The sequence below is a fragment of the Myotis myotis genome, unplaced genomic scaffold (genome assembly GCF_014108235.1).
Source record: "Myotis myotis isolate mMyoMyo1 unplaced genomic scaffold, mMyoMyo1.p scaffold_m19_p_6, whole genome shotgun sequence".
Taxonomy (NCBI): Eukaryota; Metazoa; Chordata; class Mammalia; order Chiroptera; family Vespertilionidae; genus Myotis; species Myotis myotis.
The window spans coordinates 18,708,928-18,729,680 of record NW_023416368.1 but is presented as its reverse complement, the minus strand read 5'-3'; the positions used below and the strand labels follow the sequence as shown (position 1 = coordinate 18,729,680).

At 42.1% G+C, this 20,753-nt stretch overlaps 1 protein-coding gene across 3 annotated transcripts in view; it reads left to right on the top strand.

Annotated features, from left to right (window-relative positions):
• Positions 1 to 20,753, top strand: part of GRIA1 (glutamate ionotropic receptor AMPA type subunit 1) — a 274,009-nt gene that overhangs the window by 126,954 nt on the left and 126,302 nt on the right. For all 3 annotated transcript variants that reach the window (XM_036312933.1, XM_036312934.1, XM_036312935.1), the window contains exon 3: positions 18,863 to 19,102. In XM_036312933.1, coding sequence (XP_036168826.1) covers positions 18,863 to 19,102 — 240 coding nt within the window. The remainder of the gene's footprint in view (positions 1 to 18,862; positions 19,103 to 20,753) is intronic.

Sequence of the window (20,753 nt, the reverse complement as noted above, 5' to 3'; positions counted from 1 at the left end):
CTGCCTGCTCCACAGCCCAGCGTTGCTCTCTCTCCTATTCATCACTCTGCCACTGAGAATTATTAGAGAATGTTGGGACTGCAGGGAACTTCAGCCAAATCTTATGTTTTACCAATGCGGACCGTGAGGCCCAGGGACAGGAAGAAACTTGTCAGGTTCTAGCAGAAAGCCTGGCAGGGGTGGGCCTGTGCACTGGACCCCAAGGGTAGTTGACTCACAGGCCGGTGGGCCCTAGCGGTTTCCCATGTTCTTTCTGCTTTTGCTCTGGAGACTTGGGTTCTTTTGAGATCAGAAATGCACTTCCTTGCCTCTCTTTCCCCCTCCACCTCCCTCCGTTCTTTGAGTATAGCTGGAGTACAGTCCTCCTGGGCGTCCACATTGTACATGCACTTCCTGATCCCACAAGGCATCTCAGGACACATTCACAGCATCGTGTACTGATGTGGGGCCTTCACAGCTTGCAGCCCAGTTGACAGCTAGTGAGGTGAGAAGTTTGAAAACACTTTAAACTGCCTCAGCATTGAAGCAAGGAGAGGCAGGTGGGAAATGTCTGTGATCACCGACATTATAGAAGTTGATAAAAATGAGGAGACTAAGGCTTTTCCTTTCTTGTTTCCCTGAGACCAAGCATATAAATGCTTTTAAGCTCATAGGACAGCTGTAGCTGATATGTGCTGGTGACTGAGTTGAGGAGGATTCTGAAGCTGCACCTGGGTTCCATGGGAAAAAATATTAGGATATGGATGAAGGTGAAATTTTGCATGGATAAAGGGAGGACAAAGTACTTGCATTGTATTAGGATTCCTGCCTTGGACTTTTGAAAATGTGGTTGTTCTTTAAGACCCTTATCTTGGAAGTCTACCCTGATCTCCCTCCTAAGGTATAGGACATGCTATCCTTCTACTGAAGGATTTATTTCACTTTCTCTTGTACAGTTTTTTAATATCTTTTTATTGATTTTCAGAGAGAGAGGAAGGGAGAGGGATAGAGAGATAGAAACACCGAAGAGAGAGAGAAGTATCATTGATCACCTGCCCCCTGAACACCCCCTTCTGGAGATCAAGCCCAAAACCCAGGCATGTGCCCTGCCCTGGAATCAAACTGTAACCTCTTGGTTCCTAGATCAATGCTCTACCACTGAGCCACATCAGCTGGGCTCTCTTGTACAGTTTTTATTATCATTTTTTGAGTCTGTCTCCCTTCTCATATTATAATGTTCCTCTTACAGTCAGGGGCCTTTATTCTTATTTCTCCATACTGTATCACATATGACATAATAAATCAATATGTTAATTATTCAATGAATGCCATGGTGTTAGGTACATTCTCAGTTAATTTAGTATAGTGGTAAGAACTCACATTGTGTCAGATAGATATAAGTTTGAATTCTTGTCTGCCATTATTGGTTCTGTGACTTCCACTTATCTGTGCCTCAGTCCTTATTTATAAAAATAATAATAATAACAACAACAATAACAATACTAGTGTGTATCCTGTGGGGCTCTAAAAAGTTAAATCTCTGTAGCATGTGTAGTCTTGTTCCTGGCATCAAAGTGCTCACTATATGCAAAAAGCTATTAGCTATTAGTAACACTAGAAATCATCATCATCATCATCATCATCATTTGTTGCCACTGTTATTATGCTGGTAACCAGGAACCCCAAATCCTCAATTTTCCTTACATATGAGAAGGAAATATGCAAAGGGGTAAATTGAAGGGGGAAAAAAGCCTGCTTGGCTGGTGTTGCTCAGTGGTTGAGCATCAACCTATGAACCAGGAGGGCACATGCCTTGGCTGCAGTCTCCATCCCCAGGGGTGGGGCATGTAGGAGGCAGCCGATCAATGATTCTCTCTCATCACTGATGTTTCTATTTCTCCCTCTCCCTTCCTCTCTGAAATCAATAAAAATGTATTTTAAAAAAATAAATATAAAAATTTTAAAATTAGCTGTTGTACCATACCACACGCTGGGCTCCTATGAGGTAGAGGACCCATGAAATCTCTCTCACCTAATCTTGGCTCTCTGGATCTCAGCTCTATGGAGACCAGAAAAGACCAATACACAGCAATGGGAGTTGGGGAAGAGTTTTGCCCAATGTCTCGAATAAGGCAGGTTTCCAACTCAGATCTTCAAAGTAGAAGCTCCTCCTACTCATACTCAAAGCAGCCCTAGGCCTGCACAGCACTCCAAAAACAGTCTAGCAGAGATTCCACAGTTCTAGCACCACGGCCTTTAACTGTCCTTGCCATCTCCTTACCTCTCTTGGAGGAAGCACTGGGGAGTGGTCATCCTAAACCAACAAATGGCCTCAGGAGGGAGGGAGGTAGTGGTGTGGCCACGGTAATGGTTGTTCTATGTGTGGGCATGAGAAAGGACAATATGTAATGGTTTAAGTGATTGTAGAACCTATGGAAAAAGTTAGTAGAACTTGGAATATAGAAATACACAGTTGCCGAAACCGGTTTGGCTCAGTGGATGGAGCATCGGCCTGCGGACTGAAAGGTCCCAGGTTTGATTCTGGTCAGGGGCATGTACCTGGGTTGCGGGCATATCCCCAGTGGGAGATGTGCAGGAGGCGGCTGATCGATGTTTCTCTCTCATCAATGTTTCTAACTCTCTGTCTCTCTCCCTTCCTCTCTGTAAAAAAGTCAATAAAATATATTTTAAAAAAAAAGAAATACACAGTTAGTAGTAACAGAATCTGGATCTGGAAATGACCATGCTTACACAGTCCATGCCTATCCTCTTACAGATGAAGAGACAGACGTCTTTGTTTAAGGAGAGAAATGGTCTACTCACTTGTTTATTCAAATTTTGGCACTAATTGGACCTCTCGATGCCCAGAACTGTGCTATGCACTGGGTAAGCATTCCAAGTTAAAGAGAAAGAGGCTCAACCCTCACAAACTTACAACCTAACAGCGGGACAGATAACCAACAAGCCAACAATCAGATGCAACTAAATCTCTCCTAACCAATTTCTACTCAATCATCTCTTTGGATTGACCTGCATTCTCCATTCTCTCTGTAAACACCCCAATTGACACCTTGGATGAGATGAAAGCTCCTGGTCAGCCCATATATTTCTGCTCACATCAACTTTGTTGGAGGCATACTAGGAGTCAATTCTGTTTGTTTCTAACCCTATTTAAATGTCTGTGTTTTATTATATTTGGGCAATGCAACTAAAAATTATATAAACTAGTGAAATATGAGTACAAAAAAGTTGTTTTATTTCTTTGGAAACTAAGTTAAATAACTTTTGAAAGGTTCAAAGATGCAGCACTAAAAATATTGTAATATTAGGTGTAGGTGAGACAACACTAAAAGATTGGAGAAAAACAAAAAAAAATCTGTACTTACATTTATTTTATAAATGTCTTCAAGTCCCCACTACATCAAAAGATGGATAAATACATGTGCACTTAGGTGTTTTTAAGCTAAAATACCTGTTATGAGTCATTTTTTGGTGATTCTCCATTTTAACCATCTTTTTCAAGTAATCTAATTGCAGTCCCTGTTGCATCAGATAAGATAAGAGGGCTTCTACTGTAATTGCAATTGAGTAAAGTGCTGTGAAGGAAACAAACTGAATCTGAAGATGAGACAGAGAAGAGTGGATGGCCTAATTAGGGTGGTCATTGAAGGTTGGGAAGAAGCCAACCAAGTGAAAGTGGGAGACAAGTTCTAGATGGAGGGACAGCATGGGGGAAGGCCTTGGGATGTTGGAGGAGATGAAGCAGTGGTCAAGGGAAAGGGAAATGATGGATGAAGTTGTTCAGGTCATCAGGCCTCAGACTACGCGGACCCCTAGAGGTCATGCAAAAAAATGTGGACATTATTCAAAGCACAATAAGAAAGCTCTGAGGGGCTCAGGGAGATGGTGTCATGACAGGATCTGATTTCCATTTTCAAAAGAACAAGTGAAGGATTCATGAGTGTGGGAAAAGAGAAAGTGGACAAGGTGGAGGCAAAGGTTAAGGAAAGTGACGAAGTGCAATAAGTATGCATTTTGAGCAGTAACAGAACCCTAGGCCAGAGTGGTGGTGGTTATGGAAAATGGGAGTAGTAGATGCATTTGTGACATCTCCAGAAGGACTTATATACATGTTTTTTTTAGTTAATCAGTCAACATGGCCAAACTTAACAGCCAATTTTTGGAAGACATTTGTGATCTGATGGGGGAAAACCCTACCAAAAGTCAAACAACATGATTTCCTTCTTCTAGTTTGACATTTCATAGCTGTGCTGTTCAAAGAAAGCTTCTTAACCTTTGCAAGCTCATCTGGATAAGGGAATAATAATATTCTGTCCAGTCAACCTGCTACTTGGGTTGTGCAATTTGAATAAAATGATGGCTTACATGTATATTACACATTATAATGAAGTTAGGACTTAGATAACCTCATAGCAGGTAAGGCAAGTATTATTGCCCTTAATTCACAGATGAGCAACCCAAAATTTATTCAACACTTATTGAGCATCTACTATAAGATCAAGGTTAGGCTGTAAGACTTCAAAACAAATTAGACCCAGCTCTGCCCTAAAGAAACTCAGCCTGATGAAGAAGACAGACATGAAAATGTTAATTCATAGAGTATCAAGATAAGTATAAGAAAGAAAGTATATTAGGAGCTCAGAGGAGGAAGGGTTGGAAGGCTGTCCACTCAAGTCAATATCTGATTGGGGTCTTGAAGGATGTGTACAAGTTTTCTAGGGCTGGAGGGACATTTCTGAGGAATATGTGCATAACCATGGAAACCTGGAAGGAAACAGTTTGCTGCATATAGCAGTGTAGTTGGGACCTCTGGTGTGTAATGGACTGTTAGAAAATGAGCCTGGAGAGGTGAACTGGAACCAGTGATGGCTCTCTCACATAGAGTTCTGTGGGTGCATTATGCCAAAGCAAGAGAACTATACATTATCTTCATGTTCAACCTTCCTCAAATGCTCTTACCAGATCCACATTATATTTGTGCTTGTGCCTCCGACTCCCTCCTTCCTCACTGTTTTCCCCAGAATTAGTTTAAATATCAGCCTTCCCCCCAACCTCCACCCCCACCCACTCCTGGAACTCTTTATTTTATCAGGGACATACAAAGAGAACACCCAGCATAGTGAGAAATGCTTTTGTTCTCAGAATTTCATTTGGAATTCAAGGAGCCTGTACCATTTCCTAGCAGGAGCTATTTTATCCTATGTTTTGAGAACTCTTGAAAAGGGAATGAAATTGTGGTACACAGAGAACTAAATATCATTTTGGTACAAGGAAACTAAATACCAGCAGGGTGGCAGGGAGAGTCTCTATAGAGAAGGCAGCTGGGTTTTTGCTAAAGACTCTCAGTTGGTGGAAACTGTCTAGGGGACTAGAGCGCCTGTCCCTGGGCTGAACAGCATGCTTTCCTGCCTTAACTCTCCCATCTGTAAAATGATAAGAAAATACGTACTTTCAGAGGCATAAGAGTGTTAGAGCTAATTGAATCTCACTTACTTTACAAATGAGGAAATGAACTCCAAAGAAGGGAAGTAACTTGGCTAAGGTCCTATAAAGAACAAACAGCTTCTATGGTAATTCATTCATTCGTTCATTCGTTTTGGTGCCTCCGGTGTGCCAGGCACTGTGCTAGATACTAAGACTATGCTGGAAGAGAAAATAGTCATGATCCCTGCCTTATTGGGGGAAACTTACACAAGTAAATTTTAAAAATTAAACAGAATAATTAAAGACAGAGATAAGCTATGATGAAAATAAGCAAGGTACTGCAAAGGATATTAAAGGGACAGGATATATATTTTACAGAAAGCCTGTAAGAGAGAATACTAAAGCTGAGACCTGAAGAATGTGCTTCAACCATTCAAAGAGGGTTGGAAGAGCTTTCTAGGGGAAATCAGCAAGTGCAAGAGCCCCAAGGCAAGAAAGTCTGGACAGTCCTGACAGGTAAAAACAAAAACCAGTGTGAAACCAATGCTGGAAGAGGCATGGCCTCAGAGTCTACTAGAAGAGATAGGCAGGGGGGCAGAGCTTGCAGCCTTACACTGTGGCCTTATGGATAGCCTTGTGACTGCTCTTCACATCCCTGTTGAAAAAGCAAGATTTTTTACATGTTCATAGCAAGACTACTGGTTGTGCATCTGTTTTAAATGAGATATTCACAGCACGCCTTACTGAGACCATGGATTAGAAGAGCAAGCAAGAAAAAAAATTCAGCTTTTCTTTTGTATCCACCTCTGCATTTGGTTTGTGTTCAGCTCAGGAAATCAGCGAAGAGCAGAGGTCAGGAGTGAATTCAAATATCAGAGGAAGTAGGATTTGGTTTCTGGTGGTGTCATTTGGTTTTGAAATCTGGAACTCCTTTATTTCCATACCCTTCATCCTTCATTTTTGTCCTCTCACCTCATCAATGGACATACCTAGCAGGAAAAAAATAATTTCACTGATTTAGGGTACCCTCAGGCTGTCATCTGTAGATCTTGGTAAAACTTTGCCTTGATTGACAAGTGCCAATCAAGCTGATGGGTCCACCATGCACTGTAGGCTTGCTGTTCTGCTTAGGAAAATCCATTTATATGCATGATTTCGTAAGGAAAGAATGGCAAATAAGAAACAAAATAGTTTTATTTTTGCCATCACAGCAGAGTAGCCTTTAGCTGTGAGGCAGTGTTATGGCCTCCTCCAGTAGGAAGCAGGCCAGCGCATAGGAGAGGAGGCCTGGAATTCAGAAGCACCCATCTACTTGCCGTATTGTGTCCGTGTATCAGGCTTCAGTTGGAGTCTGTCTGTGAACTTCAAGGTCCAACAGGCTCTTGTACAGAAGCCAGTGAGCAGTCGAATTGGGTCATTACCCACTGACTTTGACTCTCTCAGGGTTCCTTTCCTCTGCCCCCCCCCCCCCCACCAGAGTGTGATTCAAAAATCAGAATTGCCACAGAAAAACCACAGGATGTGAAAAAGGAAGACAGGGGCTCACACTTGTCTCTAGCATTTCCCAGCTGCATGATCCTTGGTTCTTCATTCATCCATGGGCCCAATGGTCATCATTCCTGTCCTACCTACTTTCCTGGGTATTCACAAGAGAAAATGGATGCGACGGATTTGAAAACCATAGAGTACACTATGAGTTATTACCTCACCCAAAATGTCACTATTTGAGGCTACTTGCCATCCCATAGCAGAGTAGCATAGAGTAGGAGTTGCAAACTACAGCCCACAGGCAAAATCCAACCCCAATGCCTGTTTACTCTATAAATAAGGTTTTACGCTATAATTCAAGTTTCACACTCATTGGTTTACATGTTGTCTTTGGCTGCTTTTCTGCTAAAAAAGCAATATTGAATAGATGCGACAGAGACCATATGGTCCACAAAGCCCAAGATATTTACTATTTGGCCTTTTGCAGAAAACGTCTGCAGATACCTGGCATAGAGACACCTTCAGACACCTGGTACTGGCTCTGAAGTTAGAATGCCTGTGTTTTGGCTCTGAATCTTCTACTTAATGGCTATGTGACCTTGGTCAAGTTAAGTAGCCTCAATTTTCTCTCTGTAAAATAGGGATGATATCCCTACTCCATACAATTAAGTTAGTGAACAAGGATTTTGTGTAAAGCACTTAGCGTAGGACCTGGCACAGGAAGTCTCAGTGTTGGCTGGCATTATTATCCAGGGAACAAAAGCTCAGGTTTGTGCTGATAGACTTTCAGGGGAGAGAACAGAATAGTTCAAACATAGACTAGGGAATAAGACAGACCTGAATTCATCCCCCAGCTCTGTCACTTACTACATGAATAACTCATGGAAGATTGATTAATCCCCCTGAATTTCAGCTTCCTCTTGCATGAAATAGAAGAAAAAAATTGGTTGTTGTGCCGGAACTGGTTTGGCTCGGTGGATAGATCGTCGGCCTGCGGACCGAAAGGTCCCAGGTTCGATTCTGGTCAAGGGCATGTACCTGGGTTGCGGGCACATCCCCAGTGGGAGATGTGCAGGAGGCAGCTGATCAATGTTTCTCTCATCGATGTTTCTAACTCTCTATCTCTCTCCCTTCCTCTCTGTAAAAAATCAATAAAATATATTTTTAAAAAAATTAGTTGTTGTAAGGAGTAAATGATAAAATGCATGTGAAGTGCCTAGAACTAGGTTTGTCACATAGTAAACATTCAAATGGTGACATAATAATAATAATAAAAATAATAGTATTTCTCCCAATAGTGCCAGCCACCCAAAAATAGCTAGGTAGTAGGAAGTCTCCAGTATGTTAACATCATGTGAGGTAGGAGGCTAGTGATATCCTGAACACCAGGTTTTGCTATATTCCAAGCACATGTAAATGAAATAGACTTTAAAGTGGAGTTGGTCAGACACTCATTACAAGTCTTTTTTCTAGACCAATAGGCCCTCAATATTGGGTACCTTCTTAGCACTAACAATCTGTGATCCTATGATTGTTCCTGTATTAAGTGGTAGGTCAAGGAGAAGAGCACACACATATATACATGTGTGTCACTATCGGAAATATCTTCTTCCCACAACACTGCATGGGTACATAGTGATAAGCAGTTTGCTATGCAAGGTGAAAATGTCCTTGTTTTAATCCATTCAACCTCATAAGGTTTGAGTTATTTAATGGGATTTAAACCTTTTTGCCTAGGGAGCACTGGCTACGGAGGCTGGGTGTTGCAGTCTTTAAGGTTGTCTGGGTTTCAGATGCCAGCCTAAGAGCACAGCTCTCATTCTCTGATGGTCTCACATAGCAGGGAGTGGCAGGCTTCAGTGGGTCAAAACACAATGGCCGGGTGGGGATACTGTATAATCCCAAACTCATAGTTGCTAGATGGTCAGCCTAATTTAGAAGACTGTGAAACAAGTAACATCACCAAGCATTTATGCTTATTTCCTATCCAGCTCTGTACAGAGTTCTGCACATTGCACATACCAAGAAAAAATGATAGAGTCGGAGGGCCTTTACCTTCAAGGAAGCTTACACACCTCCATTGTGGGTGAAAAGATATAAATAGACTAAAATTCACTTGATAATTTAAAAAAAATAATGAGTCCATCCAACTCAAGAAAAAGCTTGGAAGCAAGATGAGGTCAATTGTCAAGAATAGTATCAATTGATTAATATTAGCTAAATTATTTACCTGTACCAAAAATACTGTGTAGTCATTGTGCAATACCCTCTAGGGATTGTAAAAAAGAATATAAGCTTTTTTAGTGCAAAAGTATCATCTGTCTTATTCACCACTCTGCCATGGTGTCTAATCCATTGCAACAATGACTGGATTATATATAGCTCCTTACTGAAAGTGTTCAGATGTATGTGACATTTATGGAACTTCCAACATGGTCTATACTTTGACTTATGTTATAAAATACTAGCAAAGAGAAATGTAGGAGACATTTGTTAGTTTGATGTGCTCAGTATCCATCCCTCCCTGTTCATAGCACTTTTATTGTATTGCATTTTATTTGGCTGCCATCTCAGGAAGACATTATCTAATCTTAGGAAGATAGTTTGCTCTGTCTTCCCTTGAACAAGGGGTGAACCAAATCATACCCTGAGCAAGGCCAGTCTCAAGCTATATGGAGCAGGTAATAAAAAATGGCTGGAGCAATGGTGACACTCTGAAGAGACTGTTGGTGAAATCCTGACATCTAGATTCTCAGAGCTACTGCAATCCTGTCTTCTCTAAGTTCCTTCTCTCTCTCTCTCTCTCTCTCTCTCTCTCTCTCTCTCTCTCTCTCTCTCTCATCCTTCGTATCTTTCTAACAAACTTCTTTTTGTCTTATGTTAGCCTCTTTGATCTCTGTTCTTGCAACCAAAGAACCCACATTAATAAAGCATGAGTGCTAGATAAAAATGGATGGGGCACACACTTCCATGGGCATCTAGAAGAAGAATAGAGACTGTGAGACTACAGCTGGAGATGGGGAGGGATGAGAGCTTCATGGAAGAAGTGGCATTTGAGCTGAACCTTTAACAAGTGGAAAGGATTTGGATAGGAAAAGGCAAGAGGCCTGTGCAGGCTGAAGCAAGAGCATGAGTGAGGGCCCAGTGCCTACAGCAAGCTTAGAAACATCTGAGGGGCAGCAGCATCTACGCTAGAACCCAGTGAATGCACTGACTGCCCATGTTGGCAGTCCCATTACACATAAGTCAGATGTTTCCCTTCCCATTTTTGACAACCTTACCCTCCACTGTGTTTCTCCTCTATTGACTTAAACCACTGATTGTTAGATACAAAAGGTCTGGTAAGTTCAGCTTGTACTGACCCTCACAGACCAAGATGATGATGTTCTAGAGCTCCAAGGGTACCCAAGATACCCATGAAGTGCCCTGTATACTCAGAAAGTTATGTGATTTTTTTTCACCTTCATCCTTACTGTTCTTCTTTCCCCTATACTATGTCCACACTGGCCTTCTTACTGTTTATCAAGCTCATCAATCTTTTCCTGTGCCTGGTTAAGAGCATTTGTACTTTCATTTTGTCTGCCTGAAACTGTTTCCCTGGCCCTTTGCCAAGCCAGCTGCTTCTTATGGTTCATTTCTCAGCTCAAATGTTAATGCCACAGAGATGGTCTACCTGACCATCTTGTCTGAAAAAGTCATTGTATGCTATTTTCTTTGTAATACTTTCAATATCCAATATGTTTTTGTTAGTTTGTATATCATCTCTCTCCCCTCTCTAGAACCTAAGCTCCAAGGCAAAAGGGATTTGTCTTGTTATCCAGTGTTATAGCCCCTGGTGCCACCTGCTGCCCAGCACATACTACATGCTCAGTTAGCATGTGTTAGATGGATGGGTGAGTGGTTAGGTAGAAGATGGAGAGAAGAAAGAGAAAGTCCCCATCTGTAGAACTACACATCCCCAATGAGTGTAAAAGTTTTATTAGAGGTTCAAACACACCAACCAAAAAAAAAAAAAGGTTTGAAAAACATTGATTTAGCATAAACTCCACTGTGTAGATAGGGAAATACAGTCCAGAAGGCCCCAGATTTTCTTCTTTGAATTCACTTTTCGAGAACCATAGCAGGCATTTGAAGAGTTTTGCAGTAGAACTTAGGGTCTATCGGTCTGTTTGTCCTTCCCTGGCTCCTGGTTTCATGTGTCAGCCCACAAGATGGGTCTAATTCAAGGACCAGCGAGCCCAGCCTTCATCTAATTCACAGCCTCATATACAGTGTCACATCTTGTTGGCTTTCAGTGCCTGGTAATTAATACTCATGTTTCATAATAAGTGCACAAATCTTAGCAGGAGACATGGCTCCTCTTCTGTGTCTCCCTTTGCTGCCATGTCCCACTTGGGCCTCCAGGGCCAGGGTGAAAAAAAGGCCCAGGAAAACTGAGATGAGTCCGAAGCCAAGTGAAATGCAACTTTGATACATGACATACTGGTTTAACCTCTTCAGTGCTGGCAAAGCCCTGGATGGTCCGGTCCCCACCCACCTCCGGCTCTATGCCACACCCCTCCTCCAGCCACAGTGGCCTTTCTGGAATTTGTCAAAGGCCCCTTCCTCTCTCTCTCTCTCACACCTCATTGCCTTGGGTAAACTGGTCCTTCTACCTGCATATTGACATGAGGGGCTTAGCGTTGTGTCTTGCCGGAGTCCAACCCCAGCAGGCCCAGGGGTCCCCAAAGGTGTGGATGGAGTCGGCGAAGAAGGAATGACACAGAGACAGCGTTCAGTTGATCAGCAGCCTAGCCAGGGTCTCTAGCCAGGATCTCCAGCCAAGTTCTGGTCTGGATCTCCAGCAAAGTTCTGCTGTTTATTGTCTTGTTACATCCGTATTTATCCCAGTTGATTTTAATCCTGTCAATTTCTATTACAAAGGTTAGGGCGTTTCTTATCTCCATTCCAGGGAGTAAAGATTATGTAGCTTAAGCATGATTGTTTGTAGTGATTAACTGCCCGCCTGGCACTTAGTTAAGGAGTTTCATCCCCTCCCTGACTTCAGGGAAAAATTCCTACCTGGGGAAACAACCTTTCTAGGAGAGGCATCCCCTCCCTGACTTCAGGGAAAAATTCCTACCTGGGCAAACAACCTTTCTCGGAGAGGTGACCTTGGTTAAAACACACAGCGCTAAGGGGAGCAAACATATTAAGAACAGTATGCTATGTACGCCAGGTCCCTTGAAACATATGCTGTGCAGATGTTTCTTTCCTGCAGCGACTGTGTCAAGCAGCAAGGATGGACCGGCTTCCGGCAGTGTCTGGCCTGTGCTGCTAGTGCTCAGCAAACACTGGCTGTAATCCTAGTTATGATCAGTTATTCTATGGTTGACCCCCTTATTACTCACTCAAAATTCCCCTTTCTTTCCCTTGACGTAAAATGTACTGAACTTGTGTCAACTCTGTGACGGCAGAAAGCACATCTGTCTCATGTCATCACTGTATCCCAATTTTCTGGCAATGTTAGCTCCTAGTGCCCAATTAATATTTGTTGAATTTAACAAATGACTGATAAGGTTTTTATCTAATCAATGGCAAGGAAGCCCTGGACACATCTGAGAATTCAAAATAACCATGACCGTGATGTTGTTTAGAGGGGATGGGGACAACTTGCATATGTTATTCATTGTATGCCAGTATTAGATCGTAGATGCAAAAAAGTGTCGTGGGATGAAGGGGAGAGGCACTTTTACTGTCCTCTGAGTGACAGAAATAAAGCACTTTTGATGTCACAAGATTAGAATCAGATCAAGAATGTCGTTCTCACCAATAAGGATAAAAGTGTTCCGGGAGGGGGATAAGGGTCTAAAAGTCCTCCTAACCACCCCCACACTTTCTATCTCCCTCCCCAAAATGAACCCATCCTGTCACCTCATTATCCACTATTTACAGCGAGGGTGCCATTTCCAGGATCTGAGCCAGGAGCAGGGAGAAATGTCTGTGTGAGAGACCTTAAATGAAGTGATAATAAAAAGGGAGTTGCTAATTCCAGGAGTTCCCTCCCTGGGGGAGAGCTGTCAGGGCGAGTGCCCAGGGCTGGGAGATTTATTGATACTAAGTGGATGCTGCCTTAACTAGAAATGATTATCAAAGAGGTTTAAGTGAGCCAAGGATGGAATTGGACAGCCGGCACTGTGTAGTGTGGGGGTTTTCCTGCCCTCACTCATCCCCCTGCCCTCCTGCTTCCCCAGGAGGGAATTCCTGGCCTCATTTTTTGACTTGCTCTGATTTTTGGACACATTCTGCTACAGAATCTCTTGTAGGCAGAGACCTCGGCATCTGACACTCTGGCAGGATTCCCTGAATGTGCTGTGTCTTTTCTCTCTCTGCCAGTCTTTGCTGTCACCGTTCTTCTACCAGGAATATACTTTATGCACATGAACTGCCCTTACCCCCTTCTCCTGGTTGATTCCTGCTCATCTTCTACTGTCAAAGCTGGCACACCCTCTTGGAGGCCTTCTCTGAAGTTACCAAATGCTGGGGTTACGCCTGAGCCCTGTACTCGTCCCTCCCACAGAATTTACGCTGCAGTGTAGTTGCCTGATTAGCTGTCCCTCTCTCCCACTGTCAAGGTGACAGCCCTGGAGATCATGGACTGCCTAGGTTGCCATTGCATCTTTTATTTTTAAAACATATTTTTATTGATTTCAGAGAGGAAGGGAGAGGAAGAGAAAGATAGAAACATCAAAGATGAGAGAGGATAATTGATCAGCTGCCTCCTGCATGCCCCCAACTGGGGATCGAGCCTACAACCTGGCATGTGCCCTGACGTGGAATCGAAATGTGATCTCCTGATTTATAGGTGGATGCTCAACCACTGAGCCACGATGGGCTACCATTGCATCTTTACTGCCTAAGGAGTGGTAGATGTTGGATGTCACATGATGGATGAATGGATGGGTGGGTAGATGGATGGACCAATAGAAGAACAGATGTGGTACATGTGCCCTTCATGATTTCCAGGGGCTGCATCAAGCACACCACTCAGTTTCGTTCTGTTTTAGTATCCACAGTAACGCTTCTCTATCTGGCATTAGGGGAAGGCAGTGTGTTCCATGAGATTTTCTAGAAACCGAAGCTGTGCCAAGACTTTCCCTTCCAACACTGTGTAGGGAGAGGGGTGGCACAGCACAGAGGCTAAGAGCTCAGGCCTGTAGTCAGACTGTGGAGTTCAGATCTTGGCTTTGCCTTGCCCTACTCTTGGGCCTCACTTTCCCAATTTGTAACCTACCTCATACGATGAAAGGAGTTCATGCGAGGAAATGTTCTTGGCACAGTGTCTGGCACTGTGTAAGTGCTCAAATGTCGGCTCTTAATTATTACCCTCAGAGGCATTCTATGCAACACTGCGATCTTAAATGGAGAGTACCACGCTCAGGCTAGTCTGCTCTGACTCAGCATCAGTGTGAGAGTCGGTGCAGAGTTCCGATGCAGCCTTTGAACGCTCCCATTTCTTCCCTCCTGCTTGTTGTAGCTAACAATACAGTCTCCACCTCTAGCCCCCTTTCTGATATGCCGCCTCTCATCTACTGCCTGCTAGGTAACTAACTCACACAGTGGATTAAAGACTGTATCTTAAATAAAACTTAAGACTTCGAATGCACTTAGATTTAGTGCTGGGTTTCTGTTACAGTCGGATCCAAGAACTAGTCTTTCTCTGATTTCTGGGTTTGAAAATGAGCACTAGAAGCTGCTCTAAGTTTGACCAGCAAATAACTAAATTTCTGTCAATCAGTAAACATTTTTCAATTAATTAGGCTAAAGTCCAGAATGTTGGAGCCTGAAGAGACGTTAAATATTATGGAGTCCAAACCATCTTTTTATGTATGGGAAAACTGAGGCCCAGGGAGTGTGAGAGACTTGCTCGAAGTCACATAAGTATTGTGTTGTGAGGAAACTAAAAAGAGCGTCCTCCAGGCCTGCTGGCATCTAATCTAGTACTTTTTCTACAAGACCCTGCTATCTCCTCACATTGAATATTTATTGTGACAGATTCGAAGAAATGACTTGCAACTACCAATTACATTTTCAACATTTGATCAATGACTGCATTCTCCCAAAGCCTTGGGCCTACAGAGAGTCTTTCTCTCTCTCTCTCTCTCTCTCTCTCTCTCTCTCTCTCTCTCTCTCTCTCTCTCTCCTCATGCTTAGGTCAAAGGAAGGTCAGACACTGAGCAATTCTGGGGATGAGAGTCCACTGAAGTTAATCCAGGCCAGACTACTCTCAGCCATGCTCTTTTAGGGAGAGGTGCAAAAATGTACCTATTTAGCCTTAGAGGGAGAATACAGAACAGTTTAAGGGAAGAGGGATTTATAAAAAGAAAAAGAAAAAATAGAAAGATCATTTGAGGGAGAAAATCCTAGCCTCTGTGTGCCAAAGATTTTACCATGTCTACTCCCTTCTATTTCTGCCACCCTGTCTCATCCTTTCTTCCTCTCCTTCTAAAGTTCTCGCAAGAAGTACCAGCCCCCAGAGGCCCAACTAAAGGTGTGAAACCAAGTAGATGACATGAGGGAATAGATTTCGAACATACGATTTCTAACCCACAGGATAATATCTCATTGTAGCAAGGGGAGAAGATACCCTAAAATACCGTGGAGACCATATTATAATATTTTAACAGGGTTTATGTGCTCCCTATGTTCACTTCACCCAGTAAGATGGATTGTGCTTTTTGACAAATCTATATTTAACATGGGCAGAATGATATACGATGGATGCTTGCTGGTAGAGAAATCCATATTTATGGAAATCTTGATTCTGGCAATTATAATTGACATTTAATGATAGTGCCTATGAGCAGACAGTGTGTCCTTATTAGGGTGAAAGAGAAAATAGTATAAATGTTGAAGGGTAAACAGCTTCCTCAGAAGAGTAGGAGGTCCAAGGTGACCCAACAGTCCTCTGTTTGGGGTCCAGCTCCTCCTTATTCCCTATTATGAGTTATGTGACCCTCTCATCAAGCACTCAGCATTCATTCATTCAACAAATATATATTAAGCACCTACCATGCCCCAGGCATTATCCTGGCTTTGGGGAAATTAGCATTGACCCAAGCAGCCAAGGTATATACAAGTAAAGAAAATGATTTAAAATAATAATTAAAATATGAGAAATAAGACAGGGTGATGTGATACCCACTGGGGGGTAGGGTTGAAGGGAGGGGAGAGTCACCATTTAGGAGAGATGATAAAGGAAGGCCTGTTCCAGGAAGTGAGATTTGAGCTGAGATACAGCTGCTGAAAAGGAGTGAGGCTTGCAAAGAGATAAGGAAAGAGCATGGCAGGTAGAGGGTGGCAACATTATTGTAGTCTCCGGGGCAGAAGGAGCTCAGAGCCCTGAGGAGCAGAATGAAGGCCAGGGTGGCTAGAGCACGGATTAAGGTGTGCTGTGAGATAGGAGGGGTCAGAAGGCAGGTCATTCAGGCTCTGAGTCATGGACACATGCTTCACATGCTTGGGGAGTTTTTCTGTGTAAAATGGAAAACCTCAAAACTTTTGAGAGGTTTTGTATAAGGAAGGGAAGCAATGTGTTTTGTTTTGTTTAATTACAAAGATCCCTACGGCTTCTGGATGGAGAATGGATTTCACTGATGAGAACAAAATGCCATAAAGCTAGAGTCCACGAGGACCACCTTCAGCTACCAGGAGGGCTGTGGAGTGGGTCAAGAGCAGGCATTCCATGAGGTTCTTGTCTCAAACAGTGGTCAGTACATGGGCTAGGCACCTTCATAGGTAGTAAATGCCCAGGACTGAAAGTATGCAAGCAAATGTTAATGACCACCTGCCAGGTGTCCAGTAGGTGGCAAGCTGGTTTCAGTGGAGGTCGGACAGATGACTTGTGTTGTTCAGTTGCAATCTTTAAGAGATAAATATCAAGGCCATTATCTCTAGGGACTGACTCTGAACTGAGACTCACAGGAGATAACTGGGTGCCAGTGATTAATTGCATTCTTTAGTACAGCATGACCTAAAAGTCCTTTAAAAACAAGTTAAAAGTATTCACCAACAAAGGGTGCTAGGGAAAATATATTTGACAAAATTTGGGTTAAGTAGTTAGTGTGGTATGAACCTCCAAGATGAGGATAAGGTGTGTATCATTTCTAAAATTTATTTGACAAAAGATACCCTTTTGTTGTTGTTATAAAAGTGCATCTGTGGAACTAAGGTTTCATGGAACATATTTGGAAAATTCTTACAGAGCAATATTTGAGGCTCATTTCCAAAGCAATGTGGTAAATATACAAGCAGGTGATGTGTTAAGAGAGCAAAGGATCTAAGAACATTAACTTTTCATCTTTAAAAAAACAATAATAACAAAGTCATGGGGGTCATGATGAGGACTCAATAAGCTAATATATGTGAAAATTTTTAAAAATTACTCTAAAGATTAATTAGAATAATTAATCTTTGATGAGAAAGACTCATCTGCTTCACCATTCATAATGGGAAGGTAATTTTTAGTTATAGAGGATGGCATTGGGGGTGGTCACCTGACTGAGTAAAGTCTATGAACCTTCACCCAATACCATATATTATAAAAAAGTTTGATGGTTATCAGAGGGTTATCAACAGAATGATGGTTATCAGAGGGGAAAGAGGGTGATGGAAGGCAAAGTGGGTAAAGGGGTCAAATATATGGTAATGGAAGGAAACTAGACTTCCGGTGGGGAGCACACAATACACAGCTGTCAAATTATAATGTTGTACATGTGACACGTATATAATGATATTAACCAATGTAACTCAATAAATTTAATTTAAAAAGAAGATATAAAAAATCAGAACAAAGATATACTTGGCTAAAAAATGAGTCTGTAATATTAGTTCCCTGGAAGGGCCTAACTTATTATAGACATCTCAGAATCAGCTCTTCAACTTTACCAACAACCCAAGGCAGAGTTTCTCAATCTCTTAATTGATAGTGGCATTTTTCTATTGGTCAACCTTGCCTTTCATGTTTATTCTTCGTGGCTCTCAACTCCAGTTTTAGCTCCACATTCTTTGAATGTGTATCATTTGCTTGAAGTGTTTATTTTCTAGTGAGCTTATTAATTATGAAAAATTTGTATTTTAATAAATTCAACTTCTATTTTCAAAAAAGATAAATAAAGCTCAGTCGCCCACTGACCTGGAATTTGGCCTTATGACCTCTTTTTTTGTATTGCATTCTAACTAGCACTGTCACCAATACAAACCAGAATTGGTAACTGCACTGAGATCTTACAGGATGGCTCCTGTGGGGATGTTCACACACACAGATAAACTATTACTATGGCTGTTACACAGGGGGCCTGAAAAATCAGCTAGCAGGACGTACAAGTACAAAATGAGTATCAGCAGAGAAATGTACACCAAAAGCCAATGGTAGACTGGGAAAATCTTAAACATGAATCAACAGCAAGCTGTCAGACCTCTTTCTTCCTGTAGAATCTTTTTATGCTTTGCCTTAAAGTGATGGGCAGTGTCATGGAAAAATCACTGGATTGAGGTCAAGATATCACATGTCTTAGGTGTGCATTAAGTTTCTGAGCTCTGGTTTTCCTCTTTAAAAGATGAACCAGTCATCCCTTTCCTATCTCAAGAAGGTTGTTGAAGACATAAAATGAGAGAACACATGAAAATACTTTGTATACATTTATAACTAATATCCATGACAACATCTGGCATGGAACTGGCACTTAATAAACATTGAATTAGATGGATAGGTGTTTGGGTGCACAGTTAGATAGACTGATGGGTTGAAAGGATGAATAGATGGATTGTTTGGTTGAACAGGGGGATGGCTAGATGATGGATGGCTAGGTGACCGGTTGTATGAATGGACTAGTGAATAGGTTTGTTTTAAAGTCACCTGACAGCTTGTTTGCAACATCTTCCATCCATTAATCTTTCTCTTCTCTTCCAGTCTGTTCCCAGTTCTCCAAAGGAGTCTATGCCATCTTTGGATTTTATGAACGGAGGACCGTCAACATGCTGACCTCCTTCTGCGGGGCCCTCCATGTCTGCTTTATTACGCCAAGCTTTCCTGTTGACACATCCAACCAGTTTGTCCTTCAGCTGCGGCCCGAGCTGCAGGATGCTCTCATCAGTATTATCGACCATTACAAGTGGCAGAAATTTGTCTACATTTATGATGCTGACCGGGGTAAGCCAGGGACTAGGAGAGGCAGACTGTTGAAAGCTGGAGAGAAAACTACCAGCAGGAAGAAAAGTGATGCCTTTTTGCCTCCTTGAGAAGCATGGGAAAATAATTCAGAAATGTTTTATTTCCATGGACTGATTTTTCGGTGGCTAATCTCTAACTCATAGTGTGGAAACACATCCTTTGAGAGAGTAATCCCCTTTAAGCACCGTGTCTCTCTACAGCTCACCAGCTTCCATGGCTCCTGAGTCCACACTTAAAGTCCAAGGACCTCAACTGAATGGCTTATGGCTCACAGCAAGGTTGTTAGGAGCATAAACACTGGAGTCAGACAGACCTGGATTGAATTCTATGTTCTCTTCTCTCCAGCTGTTTGACTTTGGGCAAGCACTCTGCCTCAGTTTAACCATTCATGTAATGGGAATAAAATTATCTATGCCTTCATTTCTTCACCTCTATAATGAAGATAAAACCATTCTATACCTCATAAAGTTGTGGGGATTGAATGAGAAAATGACTACACAGTGCTTGTCGGTGTCTGGAACATAAGTGATGTTCAAAGTCCTCCATATAAATTAGCTGCTATGGTCGTCACCATAATCATCATCATCCACCCTCCCAGGCCTTGCTAACTGTCTCCACCTAAATTTTGAATTTTACATCACATTCTCCTAATGTTTGCTATGCTGTTTTCTTCTCTGCTTCTTTACTCATGCTGTTCCCATTTTCTGGAATGCACTTCCCTTCTCAAATATACATATGCAATCCTTCCTCTCTTTTATAGCCTGCTCAAACACCACTTTCTCTAGTTCCTGATCCTTAAGTGGGAACTCTGCTCTTCTTTCTAACTTCTGTATATTGTAATGTCTTACCTTCCCCTTGTATACTCGATAGTCCTATAAAAACTTAGTTAATATTGGTATAAATAAAAAATGGATCATACAAAATCTGGAAACTGAGACAGAGGAGTTCTTTTCCTGAGCCAAAGGGAGGTTTTATAGGAGGTTGCCTATAGGGAGTCTTAGAAGACATTTGAGCAGGAGAGTGGCTTTTAAAATGGTTTTTCAAGAAGAGTTAGGCAGTCATTATTCAGATGAGAACCAGAAGCACCCTATTTTCTTAGATTTTTCTTCCCTCTCCTTAGTTTAATGATTTTCCTTCTCAGACACCAGCCATTGTGAGGATCATCTGCACAAGGGCTATTTCAGTACAGCTTTTCAACGTGATGAAACTTGAATCATGGAAGTGACAAAGCCAGAAAAATTTAATTTCAATTACAGAGGGTCATTTCTGGGGTCAGCAGAAGCACCCACACTCTTACACGGGCTTTCCCTGCCTCAGAACTCTGAGCTCTGAGCTCTGCCATTTGCTAACTGTGTGACCTTGGTCAAATAACTAAATTTTTCTGAGCCTCAATTTCCACATTTGTGAAACAGGGATGATAATGGTAACTACCTCATAGGTTTAAATGAATTGGAGGCAGGAAAGCGGGAAAAACAATGCCAGACACATAGTAAACTTTTAGTACCATACCAAACAACTTGTACTAAAAAAAGAAACAAAGATAGGAAGGCATAACACTGTTAATCTAAAAATGATGCCTGAGGCCAGGCACCCTAATGGTCACTGTGGGAGGGATGAGCAGTATTACTGG